The 25,205-nt window shown below is 38.7% G+C and overlaps 1 protein-coding gene across 1 annotated transcript; it reads right to left on the minus strand.

Moving 5' to 3' along the window:
• Positions 1 to 449: 449 nt before the first annotated feature.
• YPEL5 (yippee like 5) lies at positions 450 to 21,776 on the minus strand. The gene is made up of 3 exons (XM_027850553.1): positions 21,660 to 21,776; positions 5,869 to 6,042; positions 450 to 1,407 (listed from the first exon to the last, which is right to left on the minus strand). Exons 2-3 carry the CDS (start codon positions 6,007 to 6,009, stop codon positions 1,183 to 1,185), a joined length of 366 nt encoding a protein of 121 aa, XP_027706354.1. The 5' UTR covers positions 6,010 to 6,042; positions 21,660 to 21,776; the 3' UTR covers positions 450 to 1,182.
• Between the last annotated feature and the right edge of the window lie 3,429 nt (positions 21,777 to 25,205).

Raw genomic sequence — 25,205 nt, forward strand, 5'->3', positions numbered from 1 at the left:
TACAGAGGGGCTAATTATAGTTCTGATTTCAATTGCTGGATTCCTGGTAGGGATTAATCACAAAGAATTGAATCTACTTGGCTGGCCCACGTACCAGGATGGAAAGGCCCCGTCAGAAAGATTATGCACACATTGAGGCATGCACCAAAGCCCCATGTGATGCAGTATTGGAAGACAAGCTGTTTTGTTGTCTCCCTTTCTTTTTAAACAGATGCAAATTATATGCTTTCTGCATGGATGCACACTGACATTTTGCTCAACTGTTTTTTTTAACTCCTAACTACAACATTGTGGATTTAAAAATAGAATATTTTAAACAGATTGCAGTAACCTCTTACATTTAGTGAATCTGGAATAGAGATGAAAAGAAAAACATTCAGTATTGCAATCATTACTTATCAAATTCTCATAATTTATACTTTTGATTGTTAAAGCAACACAGGACCAGAAACATCCAACTATTTCTTTATTTATATTATTATGCTTAAGTTACATGGAGAAAAGGACAACCAAGCAGTTCTGCCCCATTTCTGAAAAGTTTCCAATCAACACCAAGTATGTGGTGACAAGTAACTAGCAATGGTAACGCCTTTGGGCCAAGACTGACAAGGAAGAATGGGCTCTGTGCTACTGTTCAACCCCCACAAGAATATGGCACAATGGCCAGCACGAGCCACACTAACACTGAACCTTTAGCGCTGGTCACAAATTCGGATCTCTTATCTGAAGCTAGCAAATCAGGTGAAATAACTGGGTTTGTTTGTTTTTTTAATTAAAATTAAGTCCCCCAAAGAAGCTTAAAAACCATACTTGACTTCTATTTTACCTCCAAAGTTCACACTAAAAAACACTGATTTCACTCTATTAGCCCAGATTTGTTTTCCCTTTCAACCCACCATATAGCTGCAGATACACTATTCAGCTTAAAGATGTAAAACGTAAGAGAAAAGGAAAAAAAAAGATAATGGCATCTGCATAATACTCCCTCTACACACAGCTGCTGGATGGAAAATATAAAGTTAGAAAAAAAAAAAAAGAAAGGTTCCACTTCCAATTCTCTCCACCTCTTGTTCCACAGTTCATGAATCCGACTCTGATGCTAAGGTGACAGTGTATGTAAGTAGATTTTTTTTTTCTGTTTCAGTGAAGGAGACCTGGGAAAAGATGGCAAGCTTTTTCTCTTCAAGAGTTATCAGAGGGTACATGCTCTTCAAAGCCCTCGCTTTCTCGGACAAGAGCCCGCTCCAGAATCACTCGGCCTTCCTTATAACGCTGGCTGTCTTCCGTGGCAAACTCATAGATCCAGCCAAGTTTGCTGTTGCAGTTTTTGCAGCTCACATCTCGAACCATGTGGCGTCCGGTGAGCATAACGCGATCCTGAACTTCACTGTACTGAAGGTTAACTACCTAAGGAGGAAAACGTTTTCAAAGAAATAAATATCATTTGTTGCCAAGCCCAAGGCTGGTACATGGGCACCACTTGCATGCCAACACCCCAAATTTTCTAACTGACGTGGGGTAGCACAAAGTACTAGTTATGTAGAGATATAAATGACGAGACTTAGAGAAATAAGAGAAATAACAGCTTCTTGGCGTCCAAGTTTAACAGTGAGAAAATTCTGTAACTAATCTGTTTAAAGCTCTTGGAAGGGCTAGCAGGGCTGTCCATAATTTGACTGAAAACACTGCATAGGAACAGATGAAATGGCACTAACACAACCACTTAGTAACTGGAAACATTTTTTTCCTGGTTTTGTTTTGGTCCAGATCTGTGATTTCATCAATATAGGGCACTTTCAAGTGTGGGGAAACCTGCTTCATTGCTATAGATTCTCAAGGTTACAACTAGCATGGATTAGGAGCAGAATGTAGACCAGATTTTCCTGACTTCAAAGCTGTTTCTTCCTCTATCAACTATGACACACAACTTCTCATTATGTTAAATGATCAACCAAAAAGTATTTAAGTACCTACGTACCAAAAAATGAAAGAATTTCTGGCCTTAAGCAGCTTACATTTTATTAGGGGAAAACAGGTAGATAAAATATAGATTAAAATATGAAATATACATATAAGGTAATGGGAGAGGAAGGAAATCAAGAAAAGTGTCATGTAGGAGGTGCTGCCCGAATTGAGTTCTGACAGAAGCTTCAGTCCTTTTTCAGTTGTGTCCCACTCTCTGTGACCTCATATGGGGTTTTCTTGGCAAAGATACTGCAGTGGTTTGCCATTTCCTTCTCCAGCTCATTTTACAAATGAGGAAACTGAGGCAAACAGGGTTAAGTGACGTGCACAAGGTCACAAGCTTGTAAATGCCTGAGGCTGGATTTGAACTCAGGTCTTCCTGACTCCAGGCCCTGTGCTCTATTCCATGATACCTCACTATCCTATTTTGATGGAAGCTACAGACTTCGAAAAAGCAGAGGATGAGTGAGAGGGAGACAGAGAAAGAAAGAGAAAAAGAGAAAAAGAGAGAAAGAGAGAAAGAGAGAAAGAGAGAGAGAGAGAAAGAGAGAGAGAGAGAGAGAGAGTGTGAGAGTGAGTGTGAGTGTGTTCCAGGCATGAGAAAAAACCTGTGAAATGGTAGGGAGACAGGAGATGGAATATTATATGTGAGGGACAGCAAGTAGGTTAATGAGGTTGGACTGTAAAGTATATGAAAGGGAGTATTATTATAAACCTGAAAAGCAAGGATGGAATGAAATTGTGAAAGTCTTTAAATACTAAAAGGAGAAGTTCGAATGTGATCTGAGAGGCAACAAAGAACCTGACATTTACTGGGCAGGAATATCAATTTAAGCAACTAGGTGTGCGGTGAGTTTGAGAGGAGAAGAGGCTTGAGGCAGGGATATCAATTAGGAAGCTATTGCAATAGCCCAGGTGAGAGATGATGGTGAGCCTACATAGGATGGTGGCTGTGAATAGAGAGAAGGGGATGTATTCCAAGTTACAGCAATAGTGAAGGTAGTTATTAGTGCACATACCCCTTCTGACAAATCCCAGCTTTCGGATGCTGTAGAGGCAAATGAATACGTAGATACAGATAGGGACTAACTAGACCTGTGATTTCACTGGTATAGGAAATTTCCACCAAGGCAGGCTGGTACCTTCTCTGATATTTGAGAGTCTGAGAGAATTGCCTACAGCACTGAGAAGTCAGGTTATCTGTACAGGGTCACAAAGCCAGTATGTCAGAGGTGGGGCTTGAACCAAGATCTCCCTAACTTCAATCTCTATCCCTTATGCTACACTGCCTCCTCAAACATGTAAGACAGACAATTTCCAATAAGGAGAACAAGTCAATGAGTATTTGAGTGTCGACTATATAGCACTGCTGCTAGACATTAACCTTGAAACTTTTTTTTTTCAGTCTAAGTTACAGTATTTTCATCATGGCCTTAGGTAAAGTCATCATTCCAAATTTGGACAGTGAATGCTAGGTTGGATAGTCTTTCTCTGTTCACTTACTTTATATAGAAAATGACCTTCAACACTGAACAAATCTCCCAATAAAACAGAAATCATATTTCAGTGCCAAATAATAATTCAGGTCAAAGTATGGCTCAAAGTCAGAGTCATCTAACCTTTTTTATTTTTTTTTTTGTACACAGAAAGGAGCTCCTATGGACCTAACCTGAAATCTACTGATGAAAGAGAACAAGGTACTAATATGACACTTGTAGTAGTTGTCTGTAGCTCACTTTGAAATTCAAAACAATTACCAGGAGAAGGACGTATCAATGTTTATCCATGATGGACCTCGTCAGGTTAATCAACTGGCTGGAGACTCTTGTTGTAAAAGGAAGAAAGGAAGCCTCTTAGAGAGTTTGGAAAAGCACCACGCCTATGATATAGAAAGTATTTAATAAATGTTCAATGACTGCCTGGGACCAACTGCTGGCAGACCTTAAAGAAGCAGTTTTTGGTAATGCTAAAGAATGAAGAGAAGAAATCATATTACAACCATAGCCATGGCAGAAGTGATTGTACACATAAAAATATTACAGGAAAACTTTTTTTTGGCCAGTACTCATGCTGAAGATACAGTAAAACTGATTGGAGTTGTCCTAAACCAGTCGAAGAACAGAAAGTCTTAAACAGATGTTTAAGTCAGATACAGATAAACTGACACAGATACTGGGAAATAAAAATCCTTTTCAGGACCTTCATAAAGAAAATTTTAACTTGCAATATGTTAATATTATTATTCAATAATCCTGTTGCTGCAGGTGAGTGATAAAAGTGCCTGTATATGAGAATACAGTAAACTTGCATTACACTAAAATATTTCGGTTTAGGAAATGTTTTTCCTGTTCTTTTTCTAGGTTACAAAGGTCATGCCATAAAATATAATCAGTATCTAATCAGAATATTATGTAATATAATCAATAATCTATTATTGGGTCACCACCAGCTGAACTTGCAGCTAACTGTAAAGCTGAATCAAAAAGAGTTAGAGATACTTAGGCTGGGGAAGAGAAGGCTGGGGGAAAGGGATATATGACAGCTGTCTTCAAATCTTAGGAGGGCTGTAATGTGGTTGAGGGATTAGATAGGCAACTCAATCACAAAGGACAGAGTCCTAGGAACAACAGGTGAAAATCAGATTTAGGCCCAAAAGTCAGAAACTACCCCAGCAATAATGAGAGCTATCCAAACGTGGAATGAGGTGCCTCAGGGGACAGTGAATTCCCAGTCAGTAGAGGTGTGCAAGAAGAGCCTAAGTTCTGTACTTGTTGGGAATATTTACTTCAGGTATAGATTTGACTAGATGACTTTTGAGGTCCCAACTCTAAGTCTACCAAATTTTAAGTACAAATTTTTACCACAGAAATAAAATAAAGGAAATTTAGTCATCTCTTCCTTATTTTCTTGGCCCACTTACAATGACCCATTGAATGACAATTAGAGCCTAATCACAATCGTTTGTTTTGGTTTCTAAAGCTTTCTGAAGGTTTGTGTTCAGTTCGTATTTTTAAAAGGGAGATTTCTTAATGTTCATTATAGACATGGAATAGGATAGCTGCTAATAACTACAGACTGAGAGGGCAGAAGAGACAAACCACGTATACATTTTCTTGGTTCAAAGTCTGATGCTTGGTGCTACATGATATTGGAAAGAGCACTAGATTTATAGTCAAAAGACTGGGCAGGAATTCTGTCATTGCTACTTAGTACCTGCGAACAAGTCTCTGGCTTCAACTTCTTCATCTGTAAAGTAAGGGGGCTAGATTAGATGAGATTTAAAGTCACTTCCAACTCTAAATCCTATGATAAAAGTTACGGCAACCTCTCTAAACTGTTCATTGTCTATGTGAGACTGGCACTCTATAGATGACTTTTTTTTTGTGGTTCTGATATAAAAGATTAGCTCCCACTCAGGTATCAATCATTTCAAATGGCTCCAACAAATTTATTGTTTCAAAAGCCTTTCCTGTAGCTTACAGATTTTTAAAACATAACTACTTGAAGCAATCAAGCATAAAAGTGTTGCATAGTGCCGAGGGTACTGGACTTGAAGCCAGGAAGACCCTGTTCACATCCTCCCCTCAAATATTCACTGTAAGCCACTTAATTTCTCTGGGTTGCCACTTAACCACTCTACACCTCCATTTCCTCATTGAGAAAACTGGGAGGATCGGTCACAATGACCGATGGCCTGTAAAGTTCCTTTCTGCTTTAAAGCTATGATCCAATGGAGCTAGCAGGCGAAAGAATCTGTGAAGAAGAGGTTTCCAAAGAAAAACCTTTCCTGTGATCTCCGATACGAGAATACAGCGGCAGGAGAGGCCCTATCGAGTCTATTTCCATGGCACAGGGAGAACCTGAATTCCCAGAACATAAACACACATCTGTTTCCTCACCCACCTTGTTGAAGAGAAAAGCTCTTCCAGTGGCCCCCGTGAAGCGAGTGGAGATGAGCTCTGAGCGGTTGGTCAAGATCGTATCACAGTTCGCACAGGAGAACAGCCGAGTCCCACCGATATGATCGAGGAAGATTCTGCCCATTTTTATCCGTTGTTTATTCCGAGCTCTAAAAATCTAAGAGCAAAAGGAAGAGGTGGATTATAACCATCACAGCACATCTATCCGGCGCCTACTCTGCTAGAAGCAATACAGTTATTTCTAACATAAACCCTACTATCTAAAGTATAATGTCTAAAGGCATAGAATACTCATCGAAAAGAAAAAAAACTGAACAAATATGTAATTAAATATAGCATTTTAGTGGGGAAAAAATGATGGAAACAGATATGGTTTGATGCCCAGGCAATGCAGGTAGTGAGAGGAGGGCAAGAATTGTTACTTGTCTCTAATCTGGAAAAGATAGGATAATAGAGGTGGGATTTCCCTGTTCTAGTAAAAAGAACTAAAAAGTAAGACAGAGGATCTGAGTTCAAATGTTAACTTTACTATTTAAAGAGCTGTGTGACCTTCTTAGCAAGGTATTTAACTTCACCCCAGTTTCTACATCTTTAAAATGGGGGTGACACTTACTACGAACCTCCTATGGGAGTTACGAGAATCAAATAAGATAATGGGTAAAAAAAAAAAGTGCTTTGATAACTACAGTTTTTACTTATCTTGCAAAGTAGATAACATTAGGAGAAAAGATGAGGGAAAGATTACAAAAAAGGGGGCACTTAAGGAATGTGGTTCAGATCAAGAAAAGGTCTAGAGGCAAAAATGGAAGGGTCAAACAAAGGGTCTTGGAAAAGGTGTGCCTAAGACACTACTATGTCTACTGTGCTTCAGGTACTGAGCTAAATGCTTTACAAGTATCTCATTTGATCCTCACAACAGCCCCTTGAGGTAGGTAAAGTTAAGGGAAACTGAGGCAGGGTCTTGCCCAAGGTTACACAGCTAGTAAGTGTCTGAGGTCACAAGTGAACTCAGGCCTCCGGATTCCAGGCCCAGCAGTCTCTCCATTGTGCCATTTAGCTGCCTACAAGAAGATGGAACAGGCTGGAATATTAAAAGTGACAAGAGAAATAATATAACCTGGGCATAGTTCAAGGATCATGAATTTAAACTACACAATAACACAAATTCATTGTAGTGCCTTAAGGAAAAAAAAATAGCCCATCAGTGATACCGATAAGGAGTTTACATTTTAATGGAAAAGATACAGCTGAGGAGGAGTCAGATATACCCTTTAACAGAGTAATAACTCATTCTTATTTAATAATTCTACACATATATAAGGCATGAAAAAGCCCAAGACTCTCAAAAGTATATGCACAAAACTAGGATATTCATTATACTTAATATTCCAGATGAGAAGAATATATGCAAATTATTAAGTCATGGAAGTTAAGTTCTTTTCTTACTTTTGAATGTTTAAATACACTTCAGGAAAAACTATAGCCTTCACTTAGAAAATGTAATATCAAACTCCAAACATATACCCTTTATTAAAAAAAATGGTATTTTAAATGCTGAGGGTACTATGATAATGTCTAGAATCCCAGGATGACAATAATTTGCTGTCAAATTAAACTCTGGGAAAATTATATTAGAAAAGAATAAGTTCTGTTCTATCTTGGACCCAGTGATTCTCTTTAAACATTATGCAGGGCATGGTGTAAACCAGATGTAAACTACTTCAAAACCAATACTGTAGGGGCAGCTAGGTGGCGCAGTGGATACAGCACTGGCCCTGGAGTCAAGGGGACCCAAGCTGAAATCCGACCTCAGACATTTGACACTTACTAGACATGTGACCCTGGGCAAGTCACTTAACCCCACTGCCTAGCAAGAAACAAAAAAACTAATACTGTGTAATCTATTATAATGTCTGTGCAATCATGACAGTTAAGTACCTGCATTAAGCCCATCAAGCACAGCTATGCTTATAGCACATAAGTGCTACAAGGAGAAAACTGCACTAATAACAATTTTAACTACAATTTTGACCTTCACACTCAAAATATATATGGTATTTTATGGATAAGAAAGTCAGTGAGTGAAAGAATAGTTCAACTTCTTCTGAATTCAACTTTTCCAAATAAAGGATGAATGAATACTTTGATATTGATGGATATGTCATCTCAAAAATGTGGGCACTTCCTCTAATGGTACAGATTTCAAGCCATCCATACCTTTTCATCCTTTGTTACTCTTGTCTTTGTCCTCCCCATAAATCATCCATAGGGAGTTCTCTCAAAGTGCTAGGGACTTTCCTTAAGATCTGATAATGAGTAAATATCAATGGAGTACACAAGCTATCAGTTATTAGCCCTGCTATATAACCCACCTCATCTTCCTCTCACAACTAATATGCTTTACAGCAGTTCTCTTGCAAAATTCATTGGTGATATGCTGCAATTTCTTCACACTCAACAATTCACCTTACTGGGCAGCCCTACTTTTCCCAAGGCCAAGATACTCTATGCCTCACAGTCAGAAAAAGACAGCCCTCTCACGTTGAGTTTAGTTAACTGTGTAACAGTAAGATTTCTGTTGCAAAGAATCATGTATGAAAGCCTGCCGATTCCCATTTGATATCTTTATCAAAGATGTCGATATATGTGAAAAGTAATCTCTGATGTTATACAGATAAGAAAGTAGACGGATCAATGCTTTGCTTGTCTCAAATTTGTGTCACTTCCACCACAAGCAACCTCTATGTATTTTTCATTTAGTTCACCTATTCTTCCTTCCCATGTTTGTTTCCTGTAGTTCCATTACTCTTTTTCATGGCAGACATTATTATACTTGAGTCCACAGGTGGAAGACTCCACTATAATTACAGAAGATAGCTTGTTAAATAATTCCCAACTAGAAATTAAAAGTATTTCATTTATTCCTCTTATGCCTTCACTTGGATCTCTAAAGATTTCTGTAAGAAACCATTTTTCATTAGTCTATAGTTTTGTTTTACCTGTCCATTTTTTGGCCTTTACATTAAAGAGAAACCATTCCTTATTTTGCAACAAATACATGAACTATTTGAACGCAACAAATTTAATACTCAAAAGATTATACCTTCCTGTAGCATGTTAGAAATATGCACCTCTAGGAATTCACATATATAACATGGATGTCTTAAAACAGAGCATATAATCTTTTTACAAAATTACAATCTCATTAACACTGCTGTGTGGAATAAGAGAAAGAGTAACATTATATGTCATTATAGTAAACAAAAGGGGGGCAGCTAGGTGGTGCAGTGGATAGAGCACCGGCCCTGAAGTCAGGAGGACCTGGGTTCAAATCCAGCCTCAGACCAAACACTTGACACTAGCTGTATGACCCTGGGCAAGTTTCACTTAACTTCAGCTGCCTTAAAAAAAAAAAAAAAAAAGTAAACGAAAGGGCTATATACTGGGAATACCATTTAACTCTTAAGATAAATCAGTATTATAACAAAATACTTCATATATGGTACCTCACTATAGCAAGCTCTCAAGTAGTTAATTATCTGTAGAAGGCATTATCAAAGTTTTGAGAATATTAAAGAAAACATTAAAGAAAAATTATACAGCAGTTGGTATGGTATGAAATTAATATGTGCCTTTCCAATTTGGAATTATGCAAATAAAGTGACTAAAATTATCATACCCTTTGACGCTTGGAAGGAGGCTCCAAACCCACCAGCACATTTATAGTTTGTGGTGGTAAGGTGCCCATCAACTGAGGGATGGCTAAACAAATTGTGGTATATGAATTTAATGGAATCCACTTGTGCTTTATGAAACCACAAGCATGATGGATATAGAGACGCACGGAAAGACTTAAATGAACTGACACAAAGTAAAATAAGCAAGGCCAGGAAAACAATACACATAATGACCAAAACAAGGTAAATGGAAAGAAATAACAATGCAAAACAACTAGATCTGAATAATGCAAAACTGTGAAGAACAAGCTTGGCTCCAAAGAAGAGAAGTGAAGATACTTTCCGTTCTTCTGCTTTTTCAGAGGCTGAGCTCCTCAGGTATAAAAAACACTGTATATAATATTAGATTTTCTCAACATGTTGACCAATATTAATAATTTTTTAAAATTTCCTTTTTCTTTAAAAGAAACCTTTCTATGGTATAAGAAATGGGAAATCTAGGTGATATAAATAACAAAGGATATCAATAAAGATCTATTTTTTTTTTTGGAGAGGCAATGGGGTGAAGTGACTTGCCCAGGGTCATACAGCTAGTAAGTGTCAAGTGTTTGAGGCCAAATTTGAACTCAGCTCTTCCTGAATCCAGGGTCGGTGCTCTATCCACTGTGTTATCTAACTGCCCCTTAAAGATCTATTTTTTAAAAATGTCCCTTTCTCTCTCCATATCCTATAATTCTTCTTTTCTTCCTATATCACCTCCCCACTCTCATATAATATTTATAAAATCAGAAACCACAATTTTGCCTTTCACATAATATGACAGTAGACTATGGATAGTAATTCAACTACAGATTTAAACAAATGACAGACATTGTTAGTAAAGTTTTTAAAATATATGATCTACGAGTTGCTTGCCTTCTCAATGAGGGTGGGTGGGCAAGGAGGAAGGGAGAGAATTTGGAACCCAAAGTTTTAAAAACAAATGTTAAAAATTGTTTTTATATGCAACTGGGAAATAAGATATACAGGCAATGGGGTACTGAAATCTATCATGCCCTATGGGAAAATAAAAGGGGGAGGGAATAAGAGAAGGGGAGATGATAGAAGGGAGGGCAGAAATGGGGAGAAAATTTGGAACTCAAGATCTTGTGGAAGTGAATGTCGAAAACTAAAAATAAATAAATTAATTAAAAAAAAGAAAATGGTCTCTTTGTGCAGAGTGAGGGTAGAGAAGATAACCAACTCTTAATTTACTTGCTTTGCTTTATTTATTAAAATAAAATTGTATCACTGTCAAAAAAATATATGATCTAGATTAACAAACAGCAGTAATCACATATCATCTTGACATAGCAACACATATTAAAGTTTATGAGCTACCGAGATATTATCATACACAAGTTGACTACTTTTTGTGCAAAGCACCAATTGTAGGCACAGTGTATGGAGAAGTGCAAAGATCACTCCTCTCAAGTAACTTACAAATCTAGTTGGAGTGCTAGGACATCTATATAAAAATAATAACAGAAAGGAATGTTTGCTAAATGCCAATTGAGTAGCATTGACTACTGGTTTCCAGCTACCCCGGGTGCTGTGTTATTTATCAAAGGGCTCCAAAAATCCATACTTGTACCTCAAATTGTCATTTTGATCCTTATTTACCTCCAAAAATTGATTCTTAAGTGGGTTTTTAAAAATATACGTTGATGCTGTTGTGATTAATACAAATTCTTTCAAGTGTTACTCGAACTCTGTAGCTTTTTGCCATACATTTTCCTGATCAACAGAAAATAACACTTCAACTGCTATTGTGTGTTTGTGTTGGGGAGGGGGGTGATGATCAAATGATTTTGATGTTAAAAATGTCCCATAAACCAAAGACTGGGAATCAATTATACATGTATTTAGTACTACATGAAAGCAAAGAAGGGAAAGATAATTATGAATTGTGGTAGTTCTTCACAGTTGGGGTCAGTAAAGCACACTAAGCCTTTGGCTTAGCCTAAATGGCTAATGATAGAGAGTATGAGGAAGGGTATTCCAGACAGGGTCAAGAATGTGAGCAATGGATGGGGAATGGGTAGGAAGATGAATCACATTTTAAGAGAAACACGTATGAATGTTGAGGGAAATAAGGTTGGACAGAAAGAGTAAGAGATTGCAGAAGGTCTTAAAAAACAAGTTAAAGAATTTAGACTTTATTGCCTAGGCAAGGTAATAACGAAACAAGGGGAGCAACACATATAAAATGATGTTTTAGAAAGATGAATCTGGCATCATGTACAAGATGAACTGGAAGTTAAAGAAATAGGCAACAGGGAACCAGTTATAAAACTATTGCAATAGTCAAGGAGTGATGAGCTGGGTTGGGTGATGTCAGTGGGAATGGATGAGGAAAAAAAAAAAAGAGAACAGGGCTTGGTAACTGGATGTGAAACAACAAGAATCAAAGAGGACCCCAAGGTTTCTAGCTTAGAAGTTTGAAAGAATGATGGTACTACACACAGAAACAGGGAAATTCATTGGGGGAGCTAAGGAAAGGTTAAGTTTGGTTTTGGACATGAATTTACATTTCAAATTGGTGAGACAGTCAAATGGAAATATTCAACACAGGTGGTTAGAGATGTCACAATAAAGGTAAAGATAAAGTCATTCAAGGGAGCAGTGTGCTCAAATTTATGTATGATCTATAGCTTATAAATCTTCAAATATCTATTTGACTAATAATGACCTCAAAACTCCTTTCCAGCTTCTACCATATGATCCTATGGTAGAAGATAAATGAATTACAGTTATTAAGTCAGCCATTCTCAAAGTATGGACTATGAAGTTTCAGAAATTAATCACAAATATGTTGATATCCAGGAACGATTCTCAGAAGAAGGGTAGAGGAATTGTTCCAAGTGTGTCTGGAAATTTCAGAATTGACCTTCTTGCTTTTTCACACATGGCATTCACCTCTGGAATCACTCCCTCTTCACTTCTCTCTCTTATAATCCCTAGTTTCCTTTAACGCTAAACTCAATCACCATTTCCTAAGTAAGGCCTTCCTAATGCTCCAAGCTACTACAGCTTCTCTAGTGCCTTCCTTTCTAGTATTCACCAGAATTACCTTGCATTTATTTTCTATATAAGTACATGTTTTCCTCTGATAATATGCAAGCTCCTTGAGATTGGAGATTATTTCATTTTTGTTAATCCCTGGTACAATACTAACAGATAGGAGGAACTTACTATTGCTTTGTCACTGACTAAAATACCACTTGATGGATCCACAGACCACTGGACAAGAGTTAACACTGCTACAAGCTTCAACGAGAGACATGCCTAGAACCCACTGGCTAAACTGTAGATAGCAGCAGCCATAGTGAAACCCTCACAAACTGAAAAATAAAAGGTATTTAAAAAGGTGGGGGTGGAACAGGGTGGTATGGGGAACAAAAGGAACAATCATTGTAAAGAATTTATTAACTACCTATTCTGTGTAAGAGGTGATGTCACATAACAGACAGCTGGCCTTGAGGCAAAGACACAGCCAGGCTCAAGTCATATCTCTCACATGTACTAGCTATGTGACTGGGCAACTCGGTTAATCTCTAAGCACTCTAGGAAACTCTTTAAAACTTTATCTGCAGAAAGATACTGCCTTCCACTAGTAGAAATTTTTCTTGCCCAATAATCCCCTATGCCAATAAAGTCCCAGGTATAGCCTCTAACCTTAACCTATATGCTAGGCATTGGGGATACAAAACCAAAACAAAACAAAAAAATGAAACATCCCTTGCTCACAAGAAGCTTACAATTCTATCAAGAAGATACTGGGGGTTTATGTATGTAATAAATACAAAATAAATATAAGGTATTTAGGGAAGGAGAACACTCACACTTTGTTAAGGGGGAAATCAAAAAAGACCATGTAGAAAGTAGTGCTTGAACCAAGTCTTAAAAGAATAGATTGTATGAGGTGGAGGGAAGAAGGAATACATTCCAAGCATGGGGGGGGAGACAGACATCCAATATAAGAACACTGAGAAAAGATGGAGTGCCATGAGAAGAAAAGTGAGAAGGCAAGTTTGACTGAACAATAAAGTGTAGGAAGGAGAATAATATATAAAGAGGCTGAAAAGATAGGTAGAAGAGTTAATGGGGATGTAAATGTCAAGTACAGAAGACCTTGCTAAAAGGTGATCTCATCCTCTGGTAAGATTTTGAAAACCTGATCCTGTCTTTTCTCCTCCTTTAAAATGAGGGACAAGTAGGCATACAATGGAATAAATCAAAGCATCCTACTTCCTGAATTGTGTTCTTGTTACAAACAGTACTGTGTGGAACAAATGCCTGTCACCCCCACCCCAGACTAAAATGATTGACTGACTAAAAAGCTTGGTGACTAGGGTTAGGTGAACCCCAAAATATGTTGTAGGCATATACAGTATGCCAGATTATGAGGGATGGGGTTGGAAAGTTTCAAATTTTGTCCAGTGTTGCACAGGTGGTGAGTATTAGAGCCAAGATATGTAATGCAGGTCTCTATTTCTAGGCCCTTTAAATGACTGACCATCTACAAAACACAGAATGAAATGGTGAGAGGTATACTGCAGGAGCTATAAAAGGGAGGGTGGGGAAAGATATTGGTCTTCTTTTTGTTCTTTTTTCCCCCATAGCCTCTAGGTTAGGGAACCCCAAAGCTGCAGACACTGTCCAGAACACACATATCCTGCCCTCTTCCCACTCCTGCAAAAAGCAGCAGACACTGATTCAGCCCAGTCAAGGATGAAAGGAACAGGAACTCAGGCTAGAACTGGGGCAGGAAGCAGGCAAAGTGGGGCTCAAATCCAGCTAAGGCCGGTCCTGTCTGCTTCATCCCCTTCACTCCTCCCCCAACTTAGAGCAGGGACTGAAGCAGAAGAAAAGAAAAATTGCAATATCAGAAATCACCCACCAAAGAGGGAGGGCTCAGAAGCACACGGAAAGGGAACATAAGGAAAAAAGCTAAAACCACCAAGCATTTCAATTAAAAACAAAGAACACAAGAAGATAAACAGAAAAGATACTAAAATTAGAAGCATGACTAATAAAAATAAGTATAAACGTCTCTAAAATAAATATAAGACAAAGCAAACTGATGAAGCAAAATGCCTGATGAAACACAGAACCCTGTGGACTCTGAAGAGTGCATGGGAGCCCGACAAGATATTCTAGAATGGTGCAAAAAAGAAAAAAAAACACAAAACAATAAAGGTAGGAGAGAATAAATGTTAGAATTTATTGCCTGCACAACAGAAGTAATGAACATAGTAGAAAACCTCAAATCCACACTGTCCAATCTCTCCAAAGAAGTATCAGGAGAGAACAAGAGACTTGGAGTAAAAATATAATGAAGAGAAAGACAATCTAGAAAAAGAGAAGCAAAGACAATAAAACTAAAAAGAACACATGGGTTTGCTCATTAGCAAAAGAACAGAACTCTTTGATGAGAACTATTAGGAAAACTGGAAAGCAGGCTGGTAAAAATTAATTTGCTATAATCATTCTGGAAAGAAATTTGGAATCGTGCAAACTGACTCCACGAAAGTGAATGACAAAAGGAAAGGCTCCATATACACTAAAATATTTAGGGCAGCATTTTCGTGGTAGCAAAGAACTGGAAACAAAGTAGATGCCAATCAATTGAGGAATGGCTACACAATTTGTGGTACATTACTGCAATAGATTACTGTGCTGTAAGAAGAAACTAACATTAATTCCAGAGAAGCACAGACTTACAAGAACTGAGGCAAAGTGAAGTAAGTTGAGCCAAGAAAACAATATACAGAAAGACAACAATGTAAATGAAAAAGAGCAATGATGATTAAAAATTTGAAACTGAATGTTGTGAAATTAATGACAAAGCTTGACCCCAATGCAGACATGATAAAACATCTTTCCCTGATCCTTTGCAAAAGTGAGAGATCTATAGGTATTGAATACAGCAAATAAAGTCAGATTTTGTTAATTTTTTTTTCATCTTGTTATTTAAAAAACTCTCTGTTACAAAAAATAATGACCTCTGACGGAGGGAGAGACATACAGGGGGAAGTGTAGGTGATGCAAAGACAAAAAAGATCATTGCAAATCCGATTTTAAATGTATGGCAATTATTTTCTTTACTTTGAGGAGAAGCTTATCTTTCCAAAATGTTCTTATGATAGCAGAAGAAAGTTACCAAGGCCCTAATGAAATGGCCACCTGAGAGCTTTGTTTTGAGGTTCATTTCATCATACTTATTTGAAGAGGCCACTATTTGCTGTGACTGACATGTATATATTGGGGTTTGAGGAAGAGAAAAGAGCTCTATCAATAGTTTAAAAAAAAAAAAGGAAACCTTTAATCACCCCTAGACTCAGTTATTTAATAATCACAAGACCATAGTTGATCTGGCATGTCCTGGAACAAATACAAACTACTAGCCCCATTTTAACTCCTCAACTACTTGCATGAAAGACCATTAATTAATTATTGTTATAAATCAGTTCAAGGTAACAGTAGTACCCAAAAGCCAAAAGGAGAAGCTCTTATTCACTAGAGAATTACGATTTTGCAGGGAAACAAGGCTCAAGGGGGTTCGTCCTGAAAATTTTTTATTCGATGATACAGGTTTTAAACATATGTAATATAGGCAGTTCTGTTTTAAACCTCTCATCCATGTGCTAAAATAAACTTTAAAAATTTTAAGTTTCTGGTTTTAATGTTTTAAATTACAGCCATAAAATTGTATTTTGGTCTTTTATTCAGTAAATCTGGAAAGAATTCAGCTAATTCAGGTTTGTGTTTGCTCCTGATCTGGTCCAAGCAGATGTGAGGAAAAGATTTAAGGCACTGTCCCTAAGGAGGCCTTTGAAATGCAATCAAAGCACTACATTTCACTTTCACAAGATTTTCTTTAAAAAAAAAAAAAAAAGACACTCATGAATTTTGGTTAAGTATGAAAGATTTGATATCACTCAAAAAACAAACAATTTAAGGATGACACCAGGCAGGCACTCTATGTCTGGCATCAGGAAGACCTGAATTCAAAATTGACTTTAGACACTTACTAGCTATGTGACCCTGGGAAAGTCACTTAAACTCTATTTCCCTCATTTTCTTAACTCTAAAATGGGAAAAATAACACCTACCTCAAAGGCTGGTTGTGAGGATCAAATGAGATAAAACTTATAAAGTGCTTAGCACAGTTCTTGGCACACAGTAGGTGTTATATAAATGTTAGCTACTATTATTAGATCTCATTTTGCCAATTTGTATATATAAGTTTATGTTATTACATAAGAGATATGAACAACCAAAATAAGATTAACCCATATAGTCATTTCTCAGAACAATGGAATAATTTGTTCCCTTTAGTAAGAAATACTCATCTAACCTAGTTTTCAAAGACTCAAGGAAAAAGAACTTTCCTTGTACTATTACTTCTTTTGTAAAGCTATGCCACTGTTATTTTGCTTTCAGTAAAAGCTGAAAAAGCGGAGACCAGAACTTTATTTTTAAATAATTCCAGTAATTTTTGTTCTTTCCTGTGAAGGATCAGTTTTTTCCCTAACAATATCTAAACTTATTTCAATGTAATTTCAATAATGCCAATGGCATTTACAAAATACACTTATCTTAGTCAACACTGGAAAAGGAACTAATGATGTAATTCAATGAGTCAGCAAAATAATCAATTGGATTTTGTAATCTATGAGAAACACCTTTCTGTAAAGTTATTCATAATGGTTCACATGTCATGATGCATACTGCAACCACACTTTGATGAGGATTTTACCAGGAGCAAAAATAAATAAATAAATGTCTTTTCAGGTAAACTGGGCTATAATTCAGTTTGTTTGAAGAACAAAGTGTTAAAGCATCATGTTCATGACATAGTTAAGCTACAGACACCATGTGGTCAAGAAATTCTAAGCTCTGGAGGGCCTAATGAAGTGGCCCCCTGGAGGGGCCTCCAGGTGCTTACAAATTGTATTTGCTAATATAACCACCTTCCCTTCCAACAAATGTGCTTTAAATATTAAGTGCTGTGCAAACAATAATTAAAAAAACCTTTTTGATAGAGGATACTCAAGATAACTTTATGTACCTTTCCAATCCTGGATAGTAATGCTATTTACCTTTCATCACATAATTAGACACTGAAACAAACACAATACAATCAATCATACAGGCAAATAGCTAGTAAAGAGTTTATATCATTATTCTCAAACTAAATTAGGGACTACCACTTAGATTCAGTTTTACCATTAATAATCTTTTTTTCTGATACTCTTAACAAAACCTTTGTTTCTCATCTTCCAATTGTATTCTTTGTCCCTTCTCACACAATAAATTTAAGGTCAAAGTACTAAGAGATTCAACAGATTATTCTAAGTCAATGATCTGTCATTTCAGTCTATGAATATTCACTTCATAGATTTAATTCAAGAACTTATTATTATTGTGTGTTAAGCAAGATCACACCACCTTCAAAATTAATAGGTAATTTTTGAAAATCCCTGTGGCCAAAAAAAAAAAAGCATCACTCTGCTGCCAAACTGGTAATGAGCCTCTGGTGATCAATCTAAACAGGATCAAAATATTTTAAGTGGAACCACATTCATTTTATTATTTCTGTTTTAAACACATCGCAGTGTACTAAATTTAAAGGTTAGCTTAAGTGTACAAGAATTGCATAAGAAAACAAGGTATGGAATTGTGTCTGACATTGCAAGAGGGACTACCCACACTAAGGAGATCCCAGATCCATATTTTTAAAATTTCATTACATTGCTCGCCTGTTCAAAAATTTCAATCAAACAGAAGCTATATATACTATATCAGTGGAAGAACATTTTCTATTACAAATAGAATGTAGGCTTTTTGAGGACAGTGACTGTTTCTCTTTTATTTTATATCCCTAGCATCTAGCAGTGTGCCTATACACAGCTGATATTTAATAAATGCTTGAAAAAATGAACAAACATTGGACTTTGTATCAAAAGACAGGTTCAAGTCCTGACTCCAAAACTTAGGTTGTAGGATTACTAGCTGTGCCTACTATCGTAGGCAAGTCATTTAATTTCACTTTAGTTTGAGCCTTAGCCTTTTAATCTAGAAGGTAGCAAAATTCATTACTTAACTCACCACCTAAGGGCTACCTGCAGAAAACAGGAAGCTACAGTCCTTGCCCCAAAGTTTACATTCTAATTGGGAAAGAAATCCAATCAGTAAAACAAAAATCCTTACAGTGAGGGTGTTAAAAATAAATGCTGAAAGAGTTTAGGAAACGCAGATATAGCCATGGACTAGGACCATTAAGGAAGACTTTCAATGATTTCTCACTGCCTATAGGATAAAATCCTGACATGGCATAACCGTGCCTCACTCAATTTATTCAATCAACTACTCAAAAAAAGAATCATTCCTAATTCAGTCTCCTTATTAAGCACTTTAGGCCCTTGCTTTTGCTACACCTTCCTTTCCTTTTCCCCTCTACCTAATTCAAACCATCCCCTCCTTCAGGGCCATTTAAATCTTATTTCCTCTAATAGCAGGGACTGTACAGAGCTGATACAGAAATATGCTGAACAGTATAATATAGAAATATATATGTATATATATAAAGAGAACTATATGTTGACATATATAATCACAGTATATCTCTATAGATAGAACATATTCTATATATATCTAGTGGTTATATCTACTAGTTACGCATATATACCATATAATGTATATAGATATACATATATCTATATCTAAATAGATATGTAGAAGTCTATATATAGACACATGTATCTACCACATATGGCCCAACCCGGAACGTCACAGGATTTAGTTTGGAATATGACTGTTGATGGTCTGTTTTGTTCAAATATTACTCTAACACTGATAATTATGCAAAATTAACTACTACTGTACAGCGATGTTGTTTCAAGAGCAAGTCATCTTATCAGACATGAAACGAAAAAATTCTTAAGTGACCTGCTGCACAAGAGGGGTTCATATTTAAAAGTTTCCCTTTTAAAAGGGAAAAGGATGAAAACTCTTCCAACCCAATTGATCAAAATCTTCCTTGCAAATTTCAGAACTGAGGGGTTAAATTAATAATTTGCATATAAAGCAGATGACTAATTCTTATTGCTTTTTTCTTTGTACAATTGTCCAGAATTATAGTGAAAAGAGACTGCAACATAAGCAAGAAATAAATTAGTATACCACACGTACGCCCCCTACCACTTTCTCCCCAAAGAGATTTTGTCACTTAGGCTGCCTATATTTGGCAGCCAGTTTGGCACAGGAGCAAGAGAACAGCAGGAACTGCGGCTAAGCAGAGAATTGCTAGCGCCCTCCGCCGACTACAGAAAAAAGCAGACCCAGTGCGCTGCGGGATCAGACTCCATACAAAGAGACCTGGGAAACAGCTGATTGCAAGGCACGTGACTAAACAGAAACCAATCAAAAGACGCCTGAGTAAAGCTTTGAGAACGAGGCTCTGGGACCTCCTACAGCACAACAAATAGAGGCAGGAAACAGCTGAGCTAGGCTAGAGCAACACAGCGCAGACTTAGGAGGGGGAGGGGCCGAGGGGAGAGCCGCAGGGAAAGCTGGGCTAGGTAGGCAACCAAGAACAATCAGAAACACACACACAGATGGGTCCTCTGCTAGCCCCAAGCCGCCCCCAAACCTTCCATTAGGTTAAGAGACCAAATTTACCTTCAACCTTCTTATAGGGACAGCCACAACTGTCCTCATATAGTGTGATAAAGCCCTAGTTACTAAAGAGAAAAATGGTGACCCTTGGGGTCACCCTACGCCGCGACACAGTATCTACCCCAGACGAAGCAGTTTGTTTTTCTTTAAAGGCAAGAGGTTGATAAAACCCTGGGGGCGCATCTCGATAATACGGAAAGTTACAGTTCACAGGAAGGGCAAGGACCTCCAACTTAATTCTTCCCAAGACTCTGAACCCATGGTCCTTTACCTAGAGATGGTCAGCATCTCAAAGTGTCAGTGTTGAAATAGTAGTCTATGATATGGGCTAAGAAAATATAAGAAAACAGACATTAATAAGGCAGTAAAACGAAAAAAGTTGTTGCTGTGTCACGTTGCAGTTTCTACAGTCGTTTTTAAGGGGGAAATGTCTTCTTGTGGGTGGGAGCTTTAGGTGACCTATTCCACTGAAATAAAAACAGACATCTAAGACTTGGGGGTGGGGGTCTGACAGCTGTGAGAACAGTGAAACAATTAGGCCCATTCTTTAAATGGAAGAAGGGAAGGGGAAGAGCTGAGGGGTAGTAGGCGGGGGAGGAAGAGGTTGCTATGGCTGTCACGTCTAGGTCTTGGGGGGGTGGTGTGGGGCTGAAAGGCAGCTGCAGCTATTGTACCTTAAGGAAAGGAGGGGCAGTGCAGAGGCTGCAGAGTAATGGGAGGCTGGCCTGCTGTTGAGCTGAGAGGAGGGTTGAAGCAGGACTGAGTTGGGGGTTCGAGTTCTGTGAAGGAGGAGTTAAAACTATTTTGGAAGCTTGAGCTCTACGTGAGCTGGGGAAGTCCGGGCTGAGTTGTAGATAGGGGGAGGGAGTGCAGGTGAGTTGTGGCTGGGGGAGGGGAAGTCGAGGCCGAGTAATGGTAGGCTGGGAGGGAAAGGGGGTCAGGGGAGTCCAGGCTGAGTTATGGTTGTGTTGGAGGAGGGGGTCTGGTTTGAGTTGTGACTGAGGGTGGGGCGTCCAGGCTAAGCTGTGGCTGGGGGGAGGGGGTGCAGGCTGAGCTACGTCTGGGAGGGGGAGGGGCTCCGGTGGTTGTGCGGGCCTCGCCCGGGCCCGTCTCGTCTCCGTCCCCGCAGTACTCAGCCTGCCGCCGCCCCCGCCTCCTCAGCGGGCCTAGAATGCTTTCTTCCCCGGCTGCTCCTGCGGCAGCGGCCCCGGAGCCCGTAGGGAGGGGTAAAGGACGGCGGACGACGGCGGCCGCGCAGACCCCGGGAGGCAGTTCCTCCGGTTCGATCCCTGGCCCGGAGCCCTTCCACACCGCCAGGCCCAGCGAGTTCCCCCAACCCTCGGCTCCAGCCCGGCCACAGACCCGGACTTACCTCGAGCGGCCTGGCCGTAAGGTCAGTCCGCGGCGGCGGCGGAGGCGGCTGTTGCTTCCTCAGCTGAGGTAAAGCGCCTTGGCCGCTCCTGTCTCTCGGTCTCAGTCGGGCCCCAGCCTTGGCCCCGCCTCCCTGTGGCCCAGCCTTGGGCGTCAATCACGCAACTTGGCCCCGCCCCTCACCCTTCTGATCCATGGGTTGGCCCAGGCCGCCTACCCCCATGGGCCCCGCCCCTCTTCCGGGGCCCCGCCCCTTCCCTAACTACCCTCCCCCCTACACTCCCCACCCCCCACCCCCCTGCAGTGAGGCCCACCCCTCCTCTAGCTGTCCCTGGGCGAGCCAGTTCCTCGAGATTTGGCCCGCCCCTGACCCCTTCTCCCCTATCATCCTAACCAATCCCGACGACCGGCTCCTCCCCTTCCTCCCGGACAGCCTATGTGGCTCTCTTCAGGAACCACCCACCTCCCAGCTGAGCGCACACAACACAGCAGCCACGTGAATCAGTTTCTTAAAGAGGAAGGTTCCTGTCTGTCTTGAGCAAGTAGGACTTTAGTAGCTGTTAACATTGCTGCAGCTCCTTAGGTCAGGGCCAAGGCCTAGAGATTAAGATGGATGAGCACGGAGGAGGTTCGGAGAGGGGGAATCTTTTATTGGTGTTAGAGGTAGAAGAAATTGAAGTTACTATAGTGACTAAAAAGCATAACAAACAGGGGATGCAATTTATCTGAGGTCATCTTTTTGACTGAAGTTGAGAAAACTTACTGGCTGACTTTTGCCTTTGTCACGTGGCTTAATTTATTTGAGACTCCGAATCCGGATAATTGCAGGTCAGGTTCGTCCCTCTGCAAAAGTATAAAACAAACAAATCACCCACACCCACGATGTGTCCTGGGGAGAGAGCGACCCTGGCGTCTGAGCCATCAGTGCTATCAGGTGTAAACTGGAATGACAATATGTGCATGGGCGTCTTCGGCGAGGCTCCTCACCGGGGGCCTCCGTGTCGTTATTAATATTGTTTATTTTGTATTATTGTTAACATCTCATCTTTCTGTTTCCTTAATTAGGACTAGATGATCTCCTAGCCAGTCATGTAGCTCTAAATCTTATGAATTCGTCGCCAGCTTTAATAACCAACACTCCCAAAAGGTTCTCGGTGCCCACACTGCATTTTACATCCAGAGTAGAAGCTATTCCACATTTTTTTTTTTTTGCTTCCCATATAAAAATTTACTCAGCTGCTTAGTTCAGTATTTAGCACATAGTAGATGTTCAATAAATGTTTGTTGAATTTAATTGAATACTATCCAGTGTCCAACTTTGATCCTATGCAATAAATATTTCCTCAGGACTTCCCTAGGGACTTAATTTGCTAATCTGTGACAAATTATTTAGGATGAAGGTTTATTTTACCTCTTTCAGAAGAGAGTTGCATCTTCAAAAGAAATGTCCTGGAGCAGGGAGGGATTGATAGCCTTTTTTGTGTTATAGACCCCTTTGGCCCATGCACCCCATCACAGAATAATGCTTTTAAATAAATCAAGGAAATACGAAATTTCAGTTAAAAGTCAATGAAAATAAAGATGTCATTTTCCCCTTATTCAAGTTCACAGACTCCCTGAAGTCTAAGGATCCCTTGATCCTTAGGCGTAAGGAGCCCTTACGCCTTAACCAAAAGTATGCTCTTATCAAACAACAAGAATTATTCAAGTGCCTATTATGAAAAGAGCCTTAAAGAGATAGCACTTTACATGTAAGACATTTTGCAAACCTATATAAATGTGTGCTAGTACCATTATTAATCTTGAAGATTTTAATCACACACTATTTAAATGCACATTACATTCATTTCAATAAAAATGTTAAATATTAATTCTTTAATTCCTGCCTTCAAGGAGTTTTAAAATCCACTGAGGTTACAGCATGGGCACTGTACTAATTTCTGCCAGAAAACCAACTTGTTAATTTACAGATCAGGATATTCATTCAATAGAATTTATTAGCATGTTGATAACACTGTGCTAGGTACTGTAGAAAGTTAAAAAAAAATGTGAAACACAGTTCCTGCCCTCAGGAGCTTAGCCCCCAATTGGGTAAACAAGTCAGTCAGACTTAATTTATAGACATGAAAATTTAAACAGTATGAATTAAATAACAGAACAAGGAAAGAATAAGAGATGTAAAAAGAGTGTTGATAAACTGAGTTTTATAAGACAATAAATATGATGAATTCAAAAGAGAGATATCACTTTGGGTTGGTATGATTAGGGAAGGCCTATGACCAATGTAGTGCTTGAGCCAAACTTTTAAGGAAGTCTAGAATTTGAATAGGAGACAGGAAGAAACAGATTTATTACAAATGAAAAACAATTTGACAAGAGGGGCCCTTTGTCCAAGTCCTGACCCTACCATTTACTAACTGTGTGACTTTGAACAAGTCATTTATGTTCTGGTCCTTAATTTCATCAATTTAAACTAACTCTCCAAGGTCCCTTTAATTTCATCAATTTAAACTAACTCTCTAAGGTCCTCTGATTCTTTGAACTACTTTACATATACATATTTTCCAGTCAAAATAGATTTCTTTTCCCAAACATACTCCATGTTCTGTTGCCCACTTTGCTTATGTTTCTCCCTCTTCCGGAAATAATGACCATTTCTGCCTATTGAAATTTATGTATCCCTTTCACTCAAATTCAACTCAAATGCCACATTTTATAAAACTATCTGATTCTTCCCTTGCCCCAAAGTGGTAGAATATTTTTTTGAACATCTATAGCATTTTCTTTATGCCTCTCAGGGTGCTTATCACACTCTGCTTTCTTAATAGTCATTTTATATTCTTCTATACTCAAATGGCAAGTGCATTGAGGGTAGGGTCAGTACCACACCTTGGGAATAGTAGGGGTTCACTAAACATTTGTTAAAAGAAAGGGCTTCATTCCCAGTTTCTCTACTGAGACCACTTAGCTCTGACCAATTGGATTAGCTCCATCCTAAGCCCCAAGACTAGTCCAGCCTGTGGACTGAGGAATACACAAGTACATCAGAATAAAAGAAACCACAAATAAAGGACAAAAATCATTTTAGAATAAAAATCCTCAACTAATTGTATGGATTTAAATATATTTAGGTGATCAAAAGTAGAGTTGGAAGGGGCCCTAGGAAATAGTTAATGAAGTCCTTTCATTTCAAATTTGAGGGAATTGAAGCCCAAAGATATAAAGATATAGATAGATAACATATGTGATATGTAACTTGCCCAAGGTCACAGAGCTTGGACAAAGAAGGACACAGACCTGAGTATCCTGTCTCCTACTCTTTTTGCTATCCCATAGCTGCCTCATTACTGTTAAAAAAAAAAAAAATCAGTCCTTCTAGAAAGCAGCATACAATAATAGAATGTTACAAAGAAAATCTATTTCCTTAAGAAACTTTGTCTAGGTGAGTAACTATGTGACACAGTCTCCTATAGGAAATGGAAAAATAATTAGAGAAGAATTCTCAAACATACTGATTCCTGTAACATTAACCCTAACCCTACACAAA

Source organism: Vombatus ursinus, unplaced genomic scaffold, assembly GCF_900497805.2.
Source record: "Vombatus ursinus unplaced genomic scaffold, bare-nosed wombat genome assembly UNPS02009062.1, whole genome shotgun sequence".
NCBI classification, from domain to species: Eukaryota; Metazoa; Chordata; class Mammalia; order Diprotodontia; family Vombatidae; genus Vombatus; species Vombatus ursinus.

Excerpts from the sequence above, each read along its gene's own strand:
- YPEL5 (XM_027850553.1), bottom strand. The coding sequence starts at position 6,009 with ATGGGCAGAATCTTCCTCGATCATATCGGTGGGACTCGGCTGTTCTCC. Across the intron at positions 1,408-5,868 it reads GAGCTTTTCTCTTCAACAAG|GTAGTTAACCTTCAGTACAG; the intron begins GTGGGTGAGGAA and ends TTTCCTCCTTAG.